Below are 17,780 nucleotides of genomic sequence, written 5' to 3'. Positions count from 1 at the left end.
ACTATTATGTTGTAATTCTGTTACTTTTTGTTCGTCTAGATAACAGTGGTGAAGAATGAAACAGTAATCATCTCTGTATTCATGCTGTGATGTGAAATAATCACGCCACTCTGCCAGCAACAACTTTCCCAAGTCAGCTCCAACTTAGTTTAAATGTGTTTCCATCAAAGTTGGCTGGTGTCATTCTGTTTCAACTGATGTACAAGCATTATTTTCACTGCAGTTATAATAAAAATGAAATGTGAAGGATTACTCACACGCTCTTTGATTTTTTCTGACAGGAATGGCTTAATTATGGCAAAGACGGAATCAAACAGTACAGGCTCATTGATCATGTGGATACCTCGGACCTTCAGTGGAAAGGAATCCTAAGAAGACAGGAAATGATTATTATATTTCATGTCGGCGCCCATCTACATTTGAATAAATTGCCACCTTCTAAAGATGTTGTCAGAAATGTAGGAATTTCAGATATATGTTATTATATCTATTTAGTGCAGTAAGGTTTAAAAGCCTGGGTTAGTGCGTAACTGCTGCAGCCATGTTTTTTAAAATCTTGGTTTACACGCCAAGCAGACACATTGGCTACAAAGGTGCTATTAAAGCATTAAAAAATGGAGATCACAATTCATTCCAGCCATGGATATTGCTTGCCGAAGTGGGGCCAATGGAATTTTGTTTATCTAAAGAAGATTTCCTGGGGAGTAGATAATTAGAAACATTGGGCACAGTTTAACGCCCAAAAAAAGAGTCCGGTTTTGAGTGCGTGTAGCAGGGTGTTTTTCAGTGCCTGCAGCACCGAGAATGACCCGGCTCTCAAACGGGTCTCTTTTTTGGGGCCTTGATTGAGACCACCCAGCCAAGGCCGCACTCACCTCAGATCCTGCACTGATGAACTCAGCTTATCAGTGGCACCCCGATCGCTCGGCCTCCTCAGACTCCCCATCATAGCCTCCAGACCCCCTAACCTACCTCCGATGGGGTCTTGAAGCCCCCCTCACCCCACACCTTGAGGACAGGACACCCCAACCGATCCTTGGAGCGGGAAACCTGGCACCCAGGCATCTTGGCACTGCCAGCCTGGCACCCTGAAAGTGCCCTTGCCAGCCTGGCAGTGTCACGCAGTGCCAGGGTGCCATTGCAAGGGTGCATGGGTGGCACTGCCAAGGTGCCTGGGTGGCAGCGGGAGTGCCAGGGTACCACCTTGCCCAGAGCCCGACCACCCGGGGCCTCAGATTGCCTGGGTTACCGCCCCAGGTGCTATTACGCCTCGTCTACATTTTAAAAAAAAATTACATTTAAAACAAATTTGTAACATTTACAGAAAAAAAGGCAATAAACAAAGAACCTTAACACGGTGAAAATAAACAGTGGGAAAAAAAACAAACATAATAAGGCACTTCCCCCGTTGGTATGTTTGCACAGCCCACATATGTTCATCTAAACTAATGTGGCTCTCACCACCCCCCCCCTCCCAACCGGGATGCTGTCGGTATCCTAGATATCTCCCTGAAATTCGACAAGCGACTTCCCCCTCCGGGGTATCCCTGGTTCCCACCACTGGCCCACTTGTGCCTCCCCTACCCTACCTCACAGCCCCCCCCCCCCCCTTTAGACTTCCCCATCTGCTTGGCCCTAGCTCGCCCCTCCTCCTACGCTCCCTAGTGCCCCCTGACCTATGCTAGCCTCTTTGACCCCTACCCTTGGCGCCTGTCCGACTACCACCCGACCACTCGGGCCCTCCTCCCCACACAGAAAAGACCCATTAACCTGATTGCATTCCTTAGTGAGTAAACAGCTACTCTCTAAAGGACATTTACATAGCCCTTAACCAGCCCAGAGCCAGTCCTCCAGGACAGAGGTCCCGCTCTCCCTCCGAAAGATACTGACTGCAGGGCCCCCCTTGCAGGCCTCCCCCCATGCAAACTCCCGAAACAATGCGCCATCCAACCGTCCCTCCAGTCCGTATCCTCTGCCAAGATTAAGTACCTTCTTGAATGGAGCAATACAGTACAGAAAAAATTAACAAAGCACCGCCACATTACATATCTGGAAGCCAAAAGTCCTTTAGTTCAAGTCCAGTTTCTTCTCTTCATAAAAGTCCAAACCTGATCAGGACAAATTAGATTAACAAACCACCGCCACTATACAACACTGGAAACTAAGTGTTCTTCAGTTCAAGTCCAGTTTCTTCTCTTTAATAAAAGTCCAAACCTGATCTTGCGACTCAAAGAAGCAGTGATGCTCTTCGAACGTCACCCAAAGCTTCGCAGGATACAGCATTCCAAACCTCACCTTTTTAAAGAGGGCCGCCTTTACCTCGATGAACCCCGCATGCCTCTTGGCCAGCTCCGCTCCCAGGTCCTGGTATATGCGCACCTCACAGTTCTCCCACCTGCTGCTCCGCTCTGTCTTGGCCCACCGCAGCACACATCGCTTGTCTGAAAGCCGGTGGAAGCGAACCACCAGGACCCTCGGTCGGACGCCCGCCTTGGGCTTCCTTGGGGGGGCTCTGTGCGCCTCATCCAGCTCCAGGGGTCGAGGGATGGCCCCCGGCCCCTTCAACGCCTTCAGCATACCCGACGAGTATGCTCCCGCGTCCGATCCCTCACTGCCTTCGGGAAGGCCAACGATCCTTAGGTTCTGTCTTCTGGCTCTGTTTCCCAGCTCCTAAAGCTGCTCCTGCATCCTCTTTTGGCGGGCGTTCAGTTCCTCCACCTCGTGCTCCAGCACCGTGATCGGGTCTTCCTGGCTGGAAAGCTTTGACGCAACCTCCTTGATTGCCTTCTCCTGGGCCGCCTGTGTCTCGACCATTCGGTCCATCACCGCTCTCATCGGGTCCAGCGTGTCTCTTTTCAATTCGCCGAAGCAGTTCTTAAAAAACTCCATCTGCTGCTCCCTTGGCCAGTGAGCCTCCGCTCTCTGGTCCCTGCCGTCCGCCATGCTTCGCCGCCCGGTCTGCTGCCCTCGCTTCGATCCAAGCCACTTCACTCGACCACTTCTAGTCCAGCCGTCCATACCCCGGGGGGGGGGGACCTCTTCCCTGTTGTTTCCTCCACTGATTCAGGTCACAAAGTCCCGAACAATCCGGTCGATAAAGGTCCGTTAGCCCATCACCGACGGGAGCGATCGGACCTGCGACCTACTTCATCCTGGCCGCCACCAGAAGTCCCCGCCTCGTCTACATTTGTGTGGATCCATGGCAAGGTATCCCAGGCATGAGCATTTGTTCCTGGGCCTCGGGAGCATTGGGCAGCGACATATTTAAATGAGTCTAATGTCTCACTTAAATATGTAAACCTGGATCCCGCCAAGGGAGCGTGAGATCCGGATCGCGACACCTCGTGAGATGTAATGTGATCTCGCAAGGCATTCCAAGCATCGCAAGTCTTGAGAGAGGCCTCTCGTGAGATTTAACAGCCTCGTTGTGTCACCGAGTCGGGTGCGACAAGGCCATTTGATCACGCCCATCGTGTTTGACCTTAGTAAGATGATGTAGTTAATGAGAGAAGCCAGGGACTGAAGCAGTCGGGTTTGAGTTTCAGTTTTGAGTTCAGTAAAAGATCTGTCCGTGAACAGACCAGCAGCTTGTCTCAAAACAGTGAGTTAAAGATTTGATTGTTAATAGGAGAGGAGCTTTTTGCTAAAGGCTGGCAGATTAAACAGTAGTCTGACACAGTCTAGAAGCCGCAGGCTGTTCCCTGAACAGTTTTCTCTCTCTCTTCAGTTAGTCTTTTAAAAGGAACACTATTCAAGTAACCCTGGTAACCAGGAGCGGGATTCTCTCAGCCCTGGGCCAGGCCGGAGAATCCCTGCGACCGGGCCATTCCGCCCCGACGCTGGCATGCGATTCTCTGCAGAGTGGAGGCGTTGGCGCCGGCTCGTTGGCGCGGTGCTGGTCGCGGACCGCACTACGTGGCTGGCCCGCCGATTCTGGGCTGAACGGCTGTCGTGCAAACGCTGAGTCCCGCCGGCGCTGTCCACACCTGCTCTCAGCCAGCGGGAACTCAGCGTGGAAGGGTCGGGTGGCAGCCTGTGGGGGAAGAGGGCAGCTCTGACCCCGGGAGGGGCACCGATGAGGCCTGGTCCGCGATCGGGGCCCACCGATCGGCGGGCCGGCCTCTCTGGCTGGGGGACTCATTTCCTACGTGGCAGTCCCCGTAGTCCTGCGCCATGTTGCGTCGGGGTCGGCGTGTTTAAGGAAGCCACTGCGCATGCGTGCGATGGCCCCGATGCCACTGCGCATGTGCGGATCCCACGCGCCCAGTTAGCGCCGGGATCGGCAGCTGGAGCGGCGTGAACCATTCCTGTGCCGTGCTGGTCCCCTGTAGGGACCAGAATTAGTCCTGGGAGCGGCTTGTTCACGCCGTCGTAAAACGCGACGGTGTTTACGACGGCGTGGACACTCTGCCGCGGGATGAGAGAATCCCGTCCACTATGTTTTCTAGCTGCATTTAAAAGTGGATTTTGACCTGATGTGGGTATTGCTTGAATGGAAATTAAAATTAGCAGTTAGAAATTAGTGTTTCGACTTCCGGGTGCGGCGATGACCAGCTAAGTCGCACGATTCGGCAGCTCCCGGTGGAACGGACTTTTGGGCTCTTAATAGGAGCCCCAACGGCAATTTTAACGGCTAAAAATACTGTGCGGTAAACCAGAAGGGAATCCCCCCTGGACACGGATGGAAAAAGGAGAGGAAAGTGGCCGGATTGCGGTGGATCCTTTAGAGCAGCGGCAAAGAAGGCAAGCACAAACCAAGATGGCGTCGGAAGGAGGCAGTTTAATATGGGGCCCTGAACAACACGAGTTCTTGAAGCGCTGCGTGGAAGAACTTAAAAAGGAGATGAAGAAGGAGGTGTTGGCCCCGATATTACAGGCGATTGAAGGGCTAAAGGATGAGCAAAAGACCCAGGAGCAGGAGCTTCGGGTCGTGAAGGCAAAGGCTGCCGAGAACGAGGACGATATACAAGGCCTGGTGGTGAAGATGGAGATGCACGAGGCACACCATAAACGATGTTTGGAAAGGCTGGAGGTGCTGGAGAATAATGCGAGGAGGAAGAATTTAAGGATTCTTGGTCTTCCCGAGGGTGCAGAGGGGGCGGACATCGGGACATATGTGAGCACGATGCTGCACTCGTTAATGGGATCCAAGGCCCCGACGGGTCCGTTGGAGGTGGAGGGAGCCTATCGAGTTATGGCGCGAAGACCGAGGGCTGGAGAAATTCCCCGAGCCATAGTGGTGAGATTTCTCCGATATAAGGACAGAGAGATGGTCCTTAGATGGGCAAAGAAAACTCGGAGCAGTAGGTGGGAGAACGCGGTGATCCGCGTATATCAAGATTGGAGTGCGGAGGTGGCGAGAAGGAGGGCGAGCTTTAATCGGGCCAAGGCGGTGCTTCATAAAAGGAAGGTCAAATTTGGAATGCTGCAGCCGGCAAGACTGTGGGTCACACATCAAGGGAAACACCACTACTTTGAAACGGCAGATGAGGCATGGACATTTATTGTCGAAGAGAAATTGGAATAAGTGGGTTATAAAAAAGAACGTTTGAGACAAAGTGGTGGGGCGAATATGGGGGGCGAAGAGGGGGGAAAGATGATTTTTAAGTTGTTAATCCTGCGACCCTGTAACTTTTCTCTCTTCCCCATGTTATGGGGGAGGGAGGGAGGGAGGTGGAGGAGCTGGGGGCGTCGGCCATTGGGGACGGGGCCAAAAGGGAAGCGCGGGCTTTGTTCCCGCGCTATGATAATTATGGCGGGAACAGGGAAGCAGGAAGGAGGGGGCGTCGCACAGTGCGAGCCGAGGTCACGGGGGGAAGCCGAGGTCGGCCAGAGTTTGCTGACTTCTGGGAGCAACATGGGGGGTGCAATTACGCTAGTGAGGGATCTAGCGGGGGGGGGGGTTAACTGGGTTGCTGCTGCTGGGGAGAAGGGGGAGCTGGTATGGGGTGGGGTGGGCGGGGCGGGGGGGCACCGCCTGGGGGGGACACAGCTACGTGGGAACCGGGTGAGGAGCTGGATTAAAAATAGGGGATGGCTAGTCGACAAGGGGGGGGGTAAAGAGCCCCCCAACCCGGCTGATCACGTGGAATGTGAGAGGGCTGAACGGGCCGATAAAGAGGGCACGGGTACTCGCACACCTAAAGAAACTTAAGGCAGATGTGGTTATGCTGCAGGAGACGCATTTGAAACTGATAGACCAGGTCAGACTACGCAAAGGATGGGTGGGGCAGGTGTTTCATTCAGGGCTAGATGCAAAAAACAGGGGGGTGACCATACTAGTGGGGAAGTGGGTAATGTTTGAGGCAAAGACCATAGTGGCGGATAGTGGGGGCAGATACGTGATGGTGAGTGGCAAATTACAAGGGGAGGCGGTGGTCTTAGTGAACGTATATGCCCCGAACTGGGGTGATGCCAACTTTATGAGGTGCATGCTAGGACGTATCCCGGACCTAGAGGTGGGGAAGCTGGTAATGGGTGGAGATTTTAACACGGTGCTGGAACCAGGGCTGGACAGATCGAGGTCCAGGACCGGAAGTAGGCCGGCAGCAGCTAGGGTGCCTGGAGATTTAGTAGACCTAGGAGCAAGGAGTTTTCGTTTTTCTCCTATGTCCACAAAGTTTATTCACGGATAGACTTTTTTGTTTTGGGAAGGGCGCTGATCCCGAAGGTGACGGGGACGGAATATACGGCTATAGCTATTTCGGATCACGCTCCACATTGGGTGGACTTGGAGATAGGGGAGGAAAAAGAACAGCGTCCACCCTGGAGAATGGACATGGGACTATTGGCGGACGAGGGGGTGTGCTTAAGGGTGAGGGGGTGTATTGAAAGGTACTTGGAACTCAATGATAATGGGGAGGTCCAGGTGGGAGTGGTCTGGGAGGCGCTGAAGGCAGTGGTTAGAGGGGAGCTGATATCAATCAGGGCACATAAAGGAAAGCAGGAGGGTAGGGAATGGGAGCGGTTGCTGAAAGAACTTCTGAGGGTGGACAGGCAATATGCGGAGGCACCGGAGGAGGGACTGTACAGGGAAAGGCAAAAGCTACATGTAGAATTTGATTTGCTGACTACGGGTAATGCGGAGGCACAGTGGAGGAAGGCACAGGGTGTACAGTACGAATATGGGGAGAAGGCGAGCAGGTTGCTGGCCCACCAACTGAGGAAAAGGGGAGCAGCGAGGGAGATAGGTGGAGTGAGAGATGAGGAGGGAGAGATGGAGCGGGGAGCGGAGAGGGTGAATGGAGTGTTCAAGGCATTCTATGAAAGATTATATGAAGCTCAGCCCCCGGATGGGAAGGAGAGAATGATGTGTTTTCTGGACCAGCTGGAATTTCCTAAGGTGCAGGAGCAGGAGAGGGTGGGACTGGGAGCACAGATTGAAACGGAGGAAGTAGTGAAAGGAATTCGGAGCATGCAGGCGGGGAAGGCCCCGGGACCAGACGGATTCCCAGTTGAATTTTATAGGAAATATGTGGACTTGCTGGCCCCGCTACTGATGAGAACCTTTAATGAGGCGAGGGAAAGGGGGCAGCTGCCCCCGACTATGTCAGAGGCAACGATATCGCTCCTCCTAAAGAAGGAAGAAGACCCGCTGCAATGCGGGTCCTATAGGCCTATTTCCCTCCTGAACGTGGACGCTAAGATTCTGGCCAAAGTAATGGCAATGAGGATAGAGGATTGTGTACCGGGGGTGGTCCATGAGAATCAAACTGGGTTTGTGAAGGGGAGACAGCTGAATACGAATATACGGAGGCTGCTAGGGGTAATGATGATGCCCCCACCAGAGGGGGAAGCGGAGATAGTGGTGGCGATGGATGCCGAGAAAGCATTTGATAGAGTGGAGTGGGATTATTTGTGGGAGGTGCTGAGGAGATTTGGCTTTGGAGATGGGTATATAAGATGGGTACAGCTGCTGTATAGGGCCCCGATGGCGAGCGTGGTCACGAATGGACGGGGGTCTGAATATTTTCGGCTCCATAGAGGGACGAGGCAGGGATGTCCTCTGTCCCCATTATTGTTTGCACTGGTGATTGAGCCCCTGGCAATAGCATTGAGGGGTTCCAGGAAGTGGAGGGGAGTACTCAGGGGAGGAGAGGAACTCCGGGTATCTCTGTATGCGGATGATTTGATGTTATATGTGGCGGACCCGGCGGAGGGGATGCCAGAGATAATGCGGATTTCTCAGGGTATAAATTGAACATGGGGAAAAGTGAGTTGTTTGTGGTGCATCCAGGGGAGCAGAGCAGAGAAATAGAGGACTTACCGTTGAGGAAGGTAACAAGGGACTTTCGGTACTTGGGGATCCAGATAGCCAAGAATTGGGGTACATTGCATAGGCTAAATTTAACGCGGTTGGTGGAACAGATGGAGGAGGACTTCAAGAGATGGGACATGGTGTCCCTGTCACTGGCAGGGAGGGTGCAGGCGGTTAAAATGGTGGTCGTCCCGCGATTCCTTTTTGTGTTTCAGTGCCTCCCGGTGGTGGTCACGAAGGCTTTTTTCAAAAGAATTGAGAAGAGTATTATGAGTTTTGTGTGGGCCGGGAAGACCCCGAGAGTGAGGAGGGGATTTTTTCAGCGTAGTAGGGACAGGGGGGGGCTGGCACTACCGAGCCGAAGTGAGTACTACTGGGCCGCCAATATCTCAATGGTGTGTAAGTGGATGGGAGAAGAGGAGGGAGCGGCGTGGAAGAGATTGGAGAGGGCGTCCTGCAGGGGGACTAGCCTCCAAGCTATGGTGACGGCGCCGTTGCCGTTCTCACCGAAGAAATACACCACAAGCCCGGTGGTGGTGGCTACACTGAAAATCTGGGGGCAGTGGAGACGGCACAGGGGAAAGACGGGAGCCTCGGTGCGGTCCCCGATAAGAAATAACCATAGGTTTGTTCCGGGGAGAATGGATGGGGGATTTGGAGCATGGCAAAGAGCAGGGGTAACACAATTGAGAGATCTGTTTGTAGATGGGACGTTTGCGAGTCTGGGAGCGCTGACGGAAAAATATGGGTTGCCCCAAGGGAATGCATTTCGGTAGATGCAACTGAGGGCTTTTGCAAGGCAACAGGTGAGGGAATTCCCGCAGCTCCCGACGCAGGAGGTGCAGGACAGAGTGATCTTAGAGACATGGGTGGGGGATGGTAAGGTGTCAGACATATATAGGGAAATGAGGGACGAGGGGGAGATCATGGTAGATGAGCTGAAAGGAAAATGGGAAGAAGAGCTGGGGGAGGAGATTGAGGAGGGGCTGTGGGCTGATGCCCTAAGTAGGGTAAACTCATCGTCCTCGTGTGCCAGGCTAAGCCTGATACAATTTAAGGTGTTACACAGGGCGCATATGACTGGAGCACGGCTCAGTAAATTTTTTGGAGTAGAGGATAGGTGTGCGAGATGCTCGAGAAGCCCAGCGAATCATACCCACATGTTCTGGTCATGCCCGGCGCTACAGGGGTTCTGGGTGGGGGTGGCAAAGGTGCTTTCGAAGGTGGTGGGGGTCCAGGTCGAACCAAGCTGGGGGTTGGCTATATTCGGGGTTGCAGAAGAGCCGGGAGTGCAGGAGGCGAGAGAGGCTGATGTTTTGGCCTTTGCGTCCCTAGTAGCCCGGCGCAGGATATTGTTAATGTGGAAGGAAGCCAAGCCCCCGGGTGTGGAGACCTGGATAAATGACATGGCAGGGTTTATAAAGTTGGAACGGATTAAGTTCGTTCTAAGGGGGTCGGCTCAAGGGTTCACCAGGCGGTGGCAACCGTTCGTCGAATACCTCACAGAAAGATAGAGGGAATGGAAAAGAAGAAGACAGCAGCGGGGGGGGGGGGGGGGGGGGGGGGGGGAGGGGGGGGGAGGAATCAGAAGGACTCTCAGGGATGTTATTGTATATGTATAGGTATTTGGTATATGTAATTGTATATTGGATTGTTGGATTGTATTTTTGGAGAGTATTTATCTTGGACAAGGCAGTTGCCATTTAGTTTTACTTTTGATTTTGTTCATATATTATTTATTTACTTGTTTAAAACTGGCCATTGTTATTTATATTGTTTTATTGCTGTGTAAAGGAAACGCTATGTGCTGTTATGTTTGGCCAAAAAATCTTGAATAAAATATATCTTTAAAAAAAAAGAAATTAGTGTTTCATTTTATTGTTAAGCATTGTTTAACTTGTGATTGTAAGCTATTTTCTTTATGATGTTAAAGTTAGCAATTAAATTTGTTTCAATATACTATATCCCAATTTGTGCATGGAATCAATCACTTCTAGAGTGAAGTATCCTTTCCTCACAGTCTTACAAATTAAATTAAATATTGGGGTTTCTGTCTGGTTACTTAGCAACTTGTGAGGTTTGGTCTGGGATCATAATTTCTCATTTTACACAACCATAACACAATATTTTCTTTCAACAGATCAACTTTTTTTTAGAAATTAATGACCAGACTAAAGCTGGTATCCTGTATCATGCTTTCTGGTTCCAGCCCTGACATTGTACCTTTCTCTAGTAACTCTCCTATGTTCATTCATGCATTCTCCAAGGTCATCTTGTTCACTAAACGCAAATCCATGAGGGCACAAAGCAATTTCCAGTCTAGCCCATAATAATCTAGCCATTTATTGATAAGACCTGTGTCTGAATTCAATTTAATTTGCCAATTAAGATTAGTCTTTTCTATTTCCTACAGGTACACTGGTGTAGAGCTTGTACTTTCTTATAGGATTCTTAGCAGGATTCATAGAATCTAGTAGCAGAAGTTGGCCATGCAGAGAGCAGCTGAATCCCAGGACTCCTTACACTGACCAACCTCTGCCACCTATCGGAGGTCAGGATTTGGTATGAGTTCAGAAGGGAAGCGAGCCAGCAGAAGGGAGCGACTGAAGAACAAACCATAGGAACTGAGATAAGAAAGTAGGGGAGGAAGCAAGTCAAGGAGACGAGGCCTGAAAGCAGGGTCAGTAGTCAAATACAGAAGAGAAGGAAGGAGGGGGGGAATGAGGGCGAGGATGGAAGTGCTGGGGTAAAGAACATATGAGCAGGCAGACCAAAGAAGATGATGGGAGGGAGACTGAGGGCAAGGATGTAAATGCTGGGGTACAGGTCATATGAGCACACAGGCCAAAGAAGATGATGGTTGTGGCAAACAACATCATACTGGCTATTTTAAACATATATATTTGCCAGGATTTTCAGATCCCCCGGAAAATCCTGACCAAAGACCAAATTTGCCATCCCGCCTGTGATGATTCCTACCAAATGTAGGACCAGAAAGTCCCAGCTATTGTTAGTACTTTATTAACAATACTAAAGTGAAACAACACTAATTGAGTCAACATTAGGCAGGTCTTACTGTATTACATTTCAATTCTGAGGCAGCACGGTAGCATTGTGGATAGCTCCAGGGTCCCAGGTTCGATTCCGGCTTGGGTCACTGTCTGTGCGGAGTCTGCACATCCTCCCCCTGTGTGCGTGGGTTTCCTCCGGGTGCTCCAGTTTCCTCCCACAGTCCAAAGATGTGCAGGTTAGGTGGATTGGCCATGATAAATTGCCCTTAGTGCCCAAAATTGCCCTTAGTGTTGGGTGGAGTTACTGGGTTATGTGGATCGGGTGGAGGTGTTGACCTTGGGTAGGGTGCTCTTTCCAAGAGCCGGTGCAGACTCAATGGGCCGAATGGCCTCCTTCTGCACTGTAAATTCTATGATAATTCTAGTTTGGTTTTCAAACTGGAAAATACACTTCCAAGACACTTCAAGCAAAACATCTCCCATGGTCTTATGGTCTCCTTAGTTCAAGTTATCAAAGCTTTTCATTTCAAATTTTCTTTAATTAAAGTTGATGCATTTAATGATAGCTTGGTTTTATTATATATTCTATATATTATTCATATTACCTTTCATACATTTTAGATATTTTATTTTAATGCTATATTTTTTATATATATGAAGGGAACATATTCTTAAAGGATATCATCTGTCATCTATTATACACTAATTATTTTCTCTTACTGCAGTTTCAGAGATTTTTGGCTGGATTCTCTGGTCCCTCAGCCACGTGTTTATCGGTGGCGCATCATTCACTGATGGTGAGATTCTCGCGACCTGCTGTTTGTCAATGGGATTTCCCATTGAAGCCACCCCATTCCGCCGGGAAGCTCACGGGCAGGGTTGTGCTGCCAGCAGGAAAGAGAATCCCAACAGCCGGAGAATTCAGTCCTTTATTTTGTTATCACCCTCCATTGGGAATCAGGGGCGGGATTTTCCCCTACCCGGCGGGGCGGGGGGGTCCCGGCGGGATGGAGTGGTGTGAACCACTCCGGCACGTGCCGCCCCAAAGGTGCGGATTTCTCCGCACCTTTAGGGGCCAAGCCCTCACCTTGAGGGGCGAGCCCTGCGCCGGAGTGGTTGGCGCGCCGCCAGCCGGCGGGAAAGGCCTTTGGCGCCACGCCAGTCGGGGCCGAAAGGACTTCGCCGGGCGGCGGAAGTCCGTTCATGCGCGGGAGCGTCAGCGGCTGCTGACGTCATCCCCACGCATGCGCAGAGGGGGTGTCCATTCCCGTCGGCCATGGTGAAGACTGTGGCCGAGGCGGAGGAGAGTGCCCCCACGGCACAGACCCCCCCGCAGATCATAGTGTGCCAGGCCACCGTGGGGGCAACCCCCGGGGCCAGATTGCCCCGCGCCCTCCCAGGACCCTGGAGCCCGCCCGCGCCGCCTAGTTCCAGCAGCGGGACTTCGGCCCATCGCGGGCCGGAGAATCGCCGGGGGGGAGGGGTGGGGGGGGGCGCCGACCGGCACGGCACAATTCCCGCCCCCGCCGAATATCCGTTGCCAGAGAATTCGGCAGCCGGCGGGGGCGGGATTCACGACAGCCCCCGGCGATTCCCCCAGATCATTATATATTGAGTTCTTCAAAAAATGAAAGAAAGCACAGGTTTTGAAGTCAATCTCTCAAAGAAGTAAAAAAAATAAGTACTTGATGATGGTTTAAAAATTAAATTGTGGCAAATAAGTTTTTCATATCCTCCAGCTTTTTGAAATGTAATGAAAATTACATTATAATAAGAAATTCTGCATAACAGAGTCCAGGGGTTGTCGACAGAAGTGGTATAGATGGTGACTCCCTTCAGCTGACAGAGGGCTAGATCTAGCAAAAAATATCAAGTGCCATCCCATGCTTTTGATATACAGCATTAAAAGTGTGTAACATTTATGTATTTGGATGTTTTCAGGAGGGAGGATGGTTTGTAAAGGTGTTCCCCAGGGTTCAGTGTTTGGGCCCTTGCATTTCATGTTAAATAATTAATGACTTCCTTGGTGTACAGGATAGAATTTCAAAATTTGCGGATGATATGAAACTTGGAAGCATTGTGAACTGCGAGGAGGATAATCTAGATCTTCAAAGGGACATAGGCAAGTCAGTGGAATAGGCAGACAGATGGCAGATGAAGTTCAATGTGGAGAAATGTGAGGTGATTCATTTTTGTAGGCAGAACACGGGGAGACAATATAAAACAAAAAGTTCAATTCCATAGGGGGTGCAGGAACAGAGGGACCTGGATGTATATGTGCATAAGTCATTGAATGTGACAGAACAGGCTGAGAAGGCAGTCAATAAAGCATACAAATCCTAGGCTTTATTAATAGGGTACAGATTAGAAGAGCCATAAGGTTATTTTGGACATGTACAAGCTGGAGTATTGGATCCAATTCTGGGTGTGGAGCTTTAGGAAGGATGTGAAGGCATTGGTGAGAGTGCAGAAAAGATTCACAAGAATGGTTCCAGGAACGAGGGTAAAGGATCTTCAGTTACGAACGTAGATTCCTATCAGCATGGCGATCGCCGTCGGGAAATCTTCCGCATCCTCTATGAGCGTGTAGATTTCAGGCCTGAGTGAGTGAGACACAGACAGAGTGAGAATTTGGTAATTTGGTGCAGTGAGGTAATTCGGTGAAGAGTGGGAGAAGGTGATTTTTCCCAACTGTTTTGTTCTCTCTCTTTCTTCGGACAAAATTTTGGGAGCCGTTCGGAGGAGGAGGAGCAGTCTCTGTGAGTATAAAAACCTAATGGTAACTTCCTGTTTTCCAGTTGGTTTTTTTTTCCAAAAGTGACGTCAGAGGGAAGCTGTGATCTGATTGGTTGATGGCAAATCTGCCCCAAATTAAAAAAAAACACAGCTAAACTCGTAAACTTAAATTAAACTAATTAATTAATTAGTGATGGCTGGTCAGGTGATATGCTTGAGCTGCTTGATGTGGGAGCTGGCAGATCCCATTGCGAGCTGCAGCGACCACATCTGCAGTAAGTGTTGGCTGCTCGAAGAACTCCGGCTCAGAGTTGATGAGCTGGAGTCTGAGCTTCAAACACTGAGGCACATCCGGGAGGGGGAGACTTACCTGGACACTGTGTTTCAGGAGGCAGTCAAACCTGTCAGAGTAAGTAGTTTAAATCCTGCCAGTGACCAGGGACAGCAGGGTGTGACTGCAAGTCAGGCAGGTAAAGGGAACCAGCAGTCAGGAACACAGGAGCCTCAGCCCTTGACCCTGTCCAACAGGTATGAGGCACTTGCTTCCTGTGTGGATGGCGAACAGGGCTGCAGGAAGGATGAGTCAGCTGACCAAGGCACCATGGTTCAGCAGGCCATTCAAGGGGAGGGAGTAAATAGGCAAGTTGTAGTTGTAGGAGGATAGATAGTATCCTTTGTGAGCAGGATAAAGAGTCCCGCATGGTATGTTGCCTGCCCGGTCCTAGGGTGCGGGACATCTCTGTCCGTCTTGAAAGGATACTGGAGAGGGAGGGGGAGGATCCAGTTGTTGAGGTCCATGTCGGTACCAACAACATAGGCAAGTCTAGAAAAGAGGACCCGTTTAGAGATTATAAAGAGCTAGGATTCAAATTAAAAAACAGGTCCTCAAGGGTCATAATCTCCGGATTACTGCCCGAGCCACGTGCAAATTGGCATAGGGAGGCAAGATTAAGGGAAGGTAACACGTGGCTGAAAGAGTGGTGTGGGAAAGAGGGGTTCCTTTTCATGGGACACTGGCATCAGTTTTGGGACAGGGGGGACTATACCGTTGGGATGGTCTCCACCTGAACCGAGCTGGGACCAGTGTTCTGGCGAAAAGAGTAAATAGGGTGGTCAATAGGACTTTAAACTAGAGATTGGGGTGGAAGGGAAAGTCAGGGAACCAAGAGGTGAAGTAATCAGTGGGAAGCGTAGCTGCTTAGGAATACAAAAAAGCACGAAAAGACAGAAATCAGGAGAGGTTACAGTAGTCCCCATCCCACAAAATATGACACAGTGTATGGAAAGGCTCAGTAAACCAAGGTCCACCACACTAAGAAAACAAAAAGGGATGGTCAATAGAGAATTAAAAGTGCTATATTTAAATGCGCGCAGTGTACGGAACAAGGTAGATGAGCTTGTGGCCCAGATTGTGACTGGCAGGTATGATGTGGTAGGCATCACAGAGACGTGGTTGCAGGGGGTTCAGGACTGGCATTTAAACATCCAGGGATTCACAACCTATCGAAAAGACAGAGAGGTGGGCAGAGGGGGTGGGGTTGCCTTGTTAATTAGGAATGAAATTAAATCAATAGCACTAAACAACATAGGGTCAGATGATGTGGAGTCTGTGTGGGTAGAGTTGAGGAACCACAAAGGCAAAAAAACCATAATGGGAGTTATGTACAGGCCTCCTAACAGTGGTCAGGACCAGGGGCACAAAATGCACCATGAAATAGAAAGTGCATGTCAGAAAGGCAAGGTCACAGTGATCATGGGGGACTTCAATATGCAGGTGGGTAAATAATGCTACCAGTGGACCCAAGGAAAGGGAATTCATTGAATGTTTACAGGAGGGCTTTTTGGAACAGCTTGTGATGGAGCCCACGAGGGGACAGGCCATTCTGGACTGAGTGCTATGTAATGAGCCAGACTTGATTAAAGATCTTAAAGTAAGGGAACACTTAGGAGGCAGTGATCATAATATGGTAGAATTCAATCTGCAATTTGAAAGAAAGAAGGTAGAATCAGATGTAAAGGTGTTACAGTTAAATAAAGGTAACTCCAGGGGCATGAGGGAGGAACTGACTGGGAGCAGAGCCTAGTGGGAAAGACAGTAGAACAGCAATGGCGGGAGTTTCTGGGCGTAATTGAGGACACAGTACAGAGGTTCATCCCAAAGAAAAGAAAGGTTATCAGAGGGGGGATTAGGCAGCCATGGCTGACAAAGGAAGTTAGGGAATGCATCAAAGCAAAAGAGAAAGCCTATAATGTGGCAAAGAGTGGTGGGAAGTCAGAAGATTGGGCAGGCTACAAAAACAAACAGAGGATAACAAAGAGAGAAATAAGGAAAGAGAGGATCAATTATGAAGGTAGGCTAGCCAGTAACATTAGGAATGATAGTAAAAGTTTCTTTAAATACATTAAAAATGGGAGGCAAAAGTAGACATTGGGCCGCTCCAAAATGACGCTGGTAATCTAGTGATGGGAGACAAGGAAATAGCTGAGGAACTAAATAAGTACTTTGCGTCAGTCTTCACAGTAGAAGACATGAGTAATATCCCAACAATTCAGGAGAGTCAGGGGGCAGAGTTGAATATGTTAGCCATCACAAAGGAGAAAGTGCGAGAGAAACTAAGAGGTCTAAAAATTGATAAATCTCCGGGCCCAGATGGGCTACATCCTAGAGTTCTAAAGGAGATAGCTGAAGAAATAGTGGAGGCGTTAGTTATGATCTTTCAAAAGTCACTGGAGTCAGGGAAAGTCCCAGAGGATTGGAAAATCGCTGCTGTAACCGCCCTGTTCAAGAAGGGAACAAGGAAAGAGATGGAAAATTGTAGGCCAATTAGCCTAACCTCGGTTGTTGGCAAGATTCTAGAATCCATTGTTAAGGATGAGATTTCTAAATTCTTGGAAGTGCAGGGTCGGATTAGGACAAGTCAGCATGGATTTAGTAAGGGGAGGTCGTGCCTGACAAACCTGTTAGAGTTCTTTGAAGAGATAACAAATAGGTTAGACCAAGGAGAGCCAATGGATGTTATCTATCTTGACTTCCAAAAGGTCTTTGATAAGGTGCCTCACGGGAGACTGAGTAAAATAAGGGCCCATGGTATTCGAGGCAAGGTACTAACATGGATTGAAGATTGGCTGTCGGGCAGAAATCAGAGAGTTGGGATAAAAGGTTCTTTTTCGGAATGGCAACCGGTGACGAGTGGTGTCCCGCAGGGTTCAGTGTTGGGGCCATAGCTGTTCTCTTCATATATTAATGATCTAGATGACGGGACTGGGGGCATTCTGGCTAAGTTCACCGATGATACAAAGATAGGTGGAGGGGCAGGTAGTATGGTGGAGGTGGGGAAGCTGCAGAAAGATTTAGACAGTTTAGGAGAGTGGTCCAAGAAATGGCTGATGAAATTCAACGTGGGCAAGTGCGAGGTCTTGCACTTTGGAAAAAAGAATAGAGGCATGGACTATTTTCTAAACGGTGACAAAATTCATAATGCTGAAGCGCAAAGGGACTTGGGAGTCCTAGTCCAGGATTCTCTAAAGGTAAACTTGCAGGTTGAGTCCGTAATTAAGAAAGCAAATGCCATGTTGTCATTTATCTCAAGAGGCTTGGAATATAAAAGCAGGGATGTACTTCTGAAGCATTATAAAGCATTAGTTAGGCCCCATTTAGAATACTGTGAGCAATTTTGGGCCCCACACCTCAGGAAGGACATACTGGCACTGGAGCGGGTCCAGCGGAGATTCACACGGATGATCCCAGGAATGGTAGGCCTAACATACGATGAATG

At 49.8% G+C, this 17,780-nt stretch overlaps 1 protein-coding gene across 1 annotated transcript in view; it reads right to left on the bottom strand.

Annotated features, from left to right (window-relative positions):
- The window catches only part of ttpa (tocopherol (alpha) transfer protein), a 92,328-nt gene that overhangs the window by 1,061 nt on the left and 73,487 nt on the right, over window positions 1–17,780 (bottom strand). The window contains exon 4 of the mRNA XM_072467674.1: window positions 258–368. Coding sequence (XP_072323775.1) covers window positions 258–368 — 111 coding nt within the window. The remainder of the gene's footprint in view (window positions 1–257; window positions 369–17,780) is intronic.

This window comes from Scyliorhinus torazame, chromosome 11, assembly GCF_047496885.1.
Source record: "Scyliorhinus torazame isolate Kashiwa2021f chromosome 11, sScyTor2.1, whole genome shotgun sequence".
NCBI classification, from domain to species: domain Eukaryota; kingdom Metazoa; phylum Chordata; class Chondrichthyes; order Carcharhiniformes; family Scyliorhinidae; genus Scyliorhinus; species Scyliorhinus torazame.
Note: the sequence above shows the minus strand (reverse complement) of the source record. Positions and strands in the feature narration are given on the sequence as shown.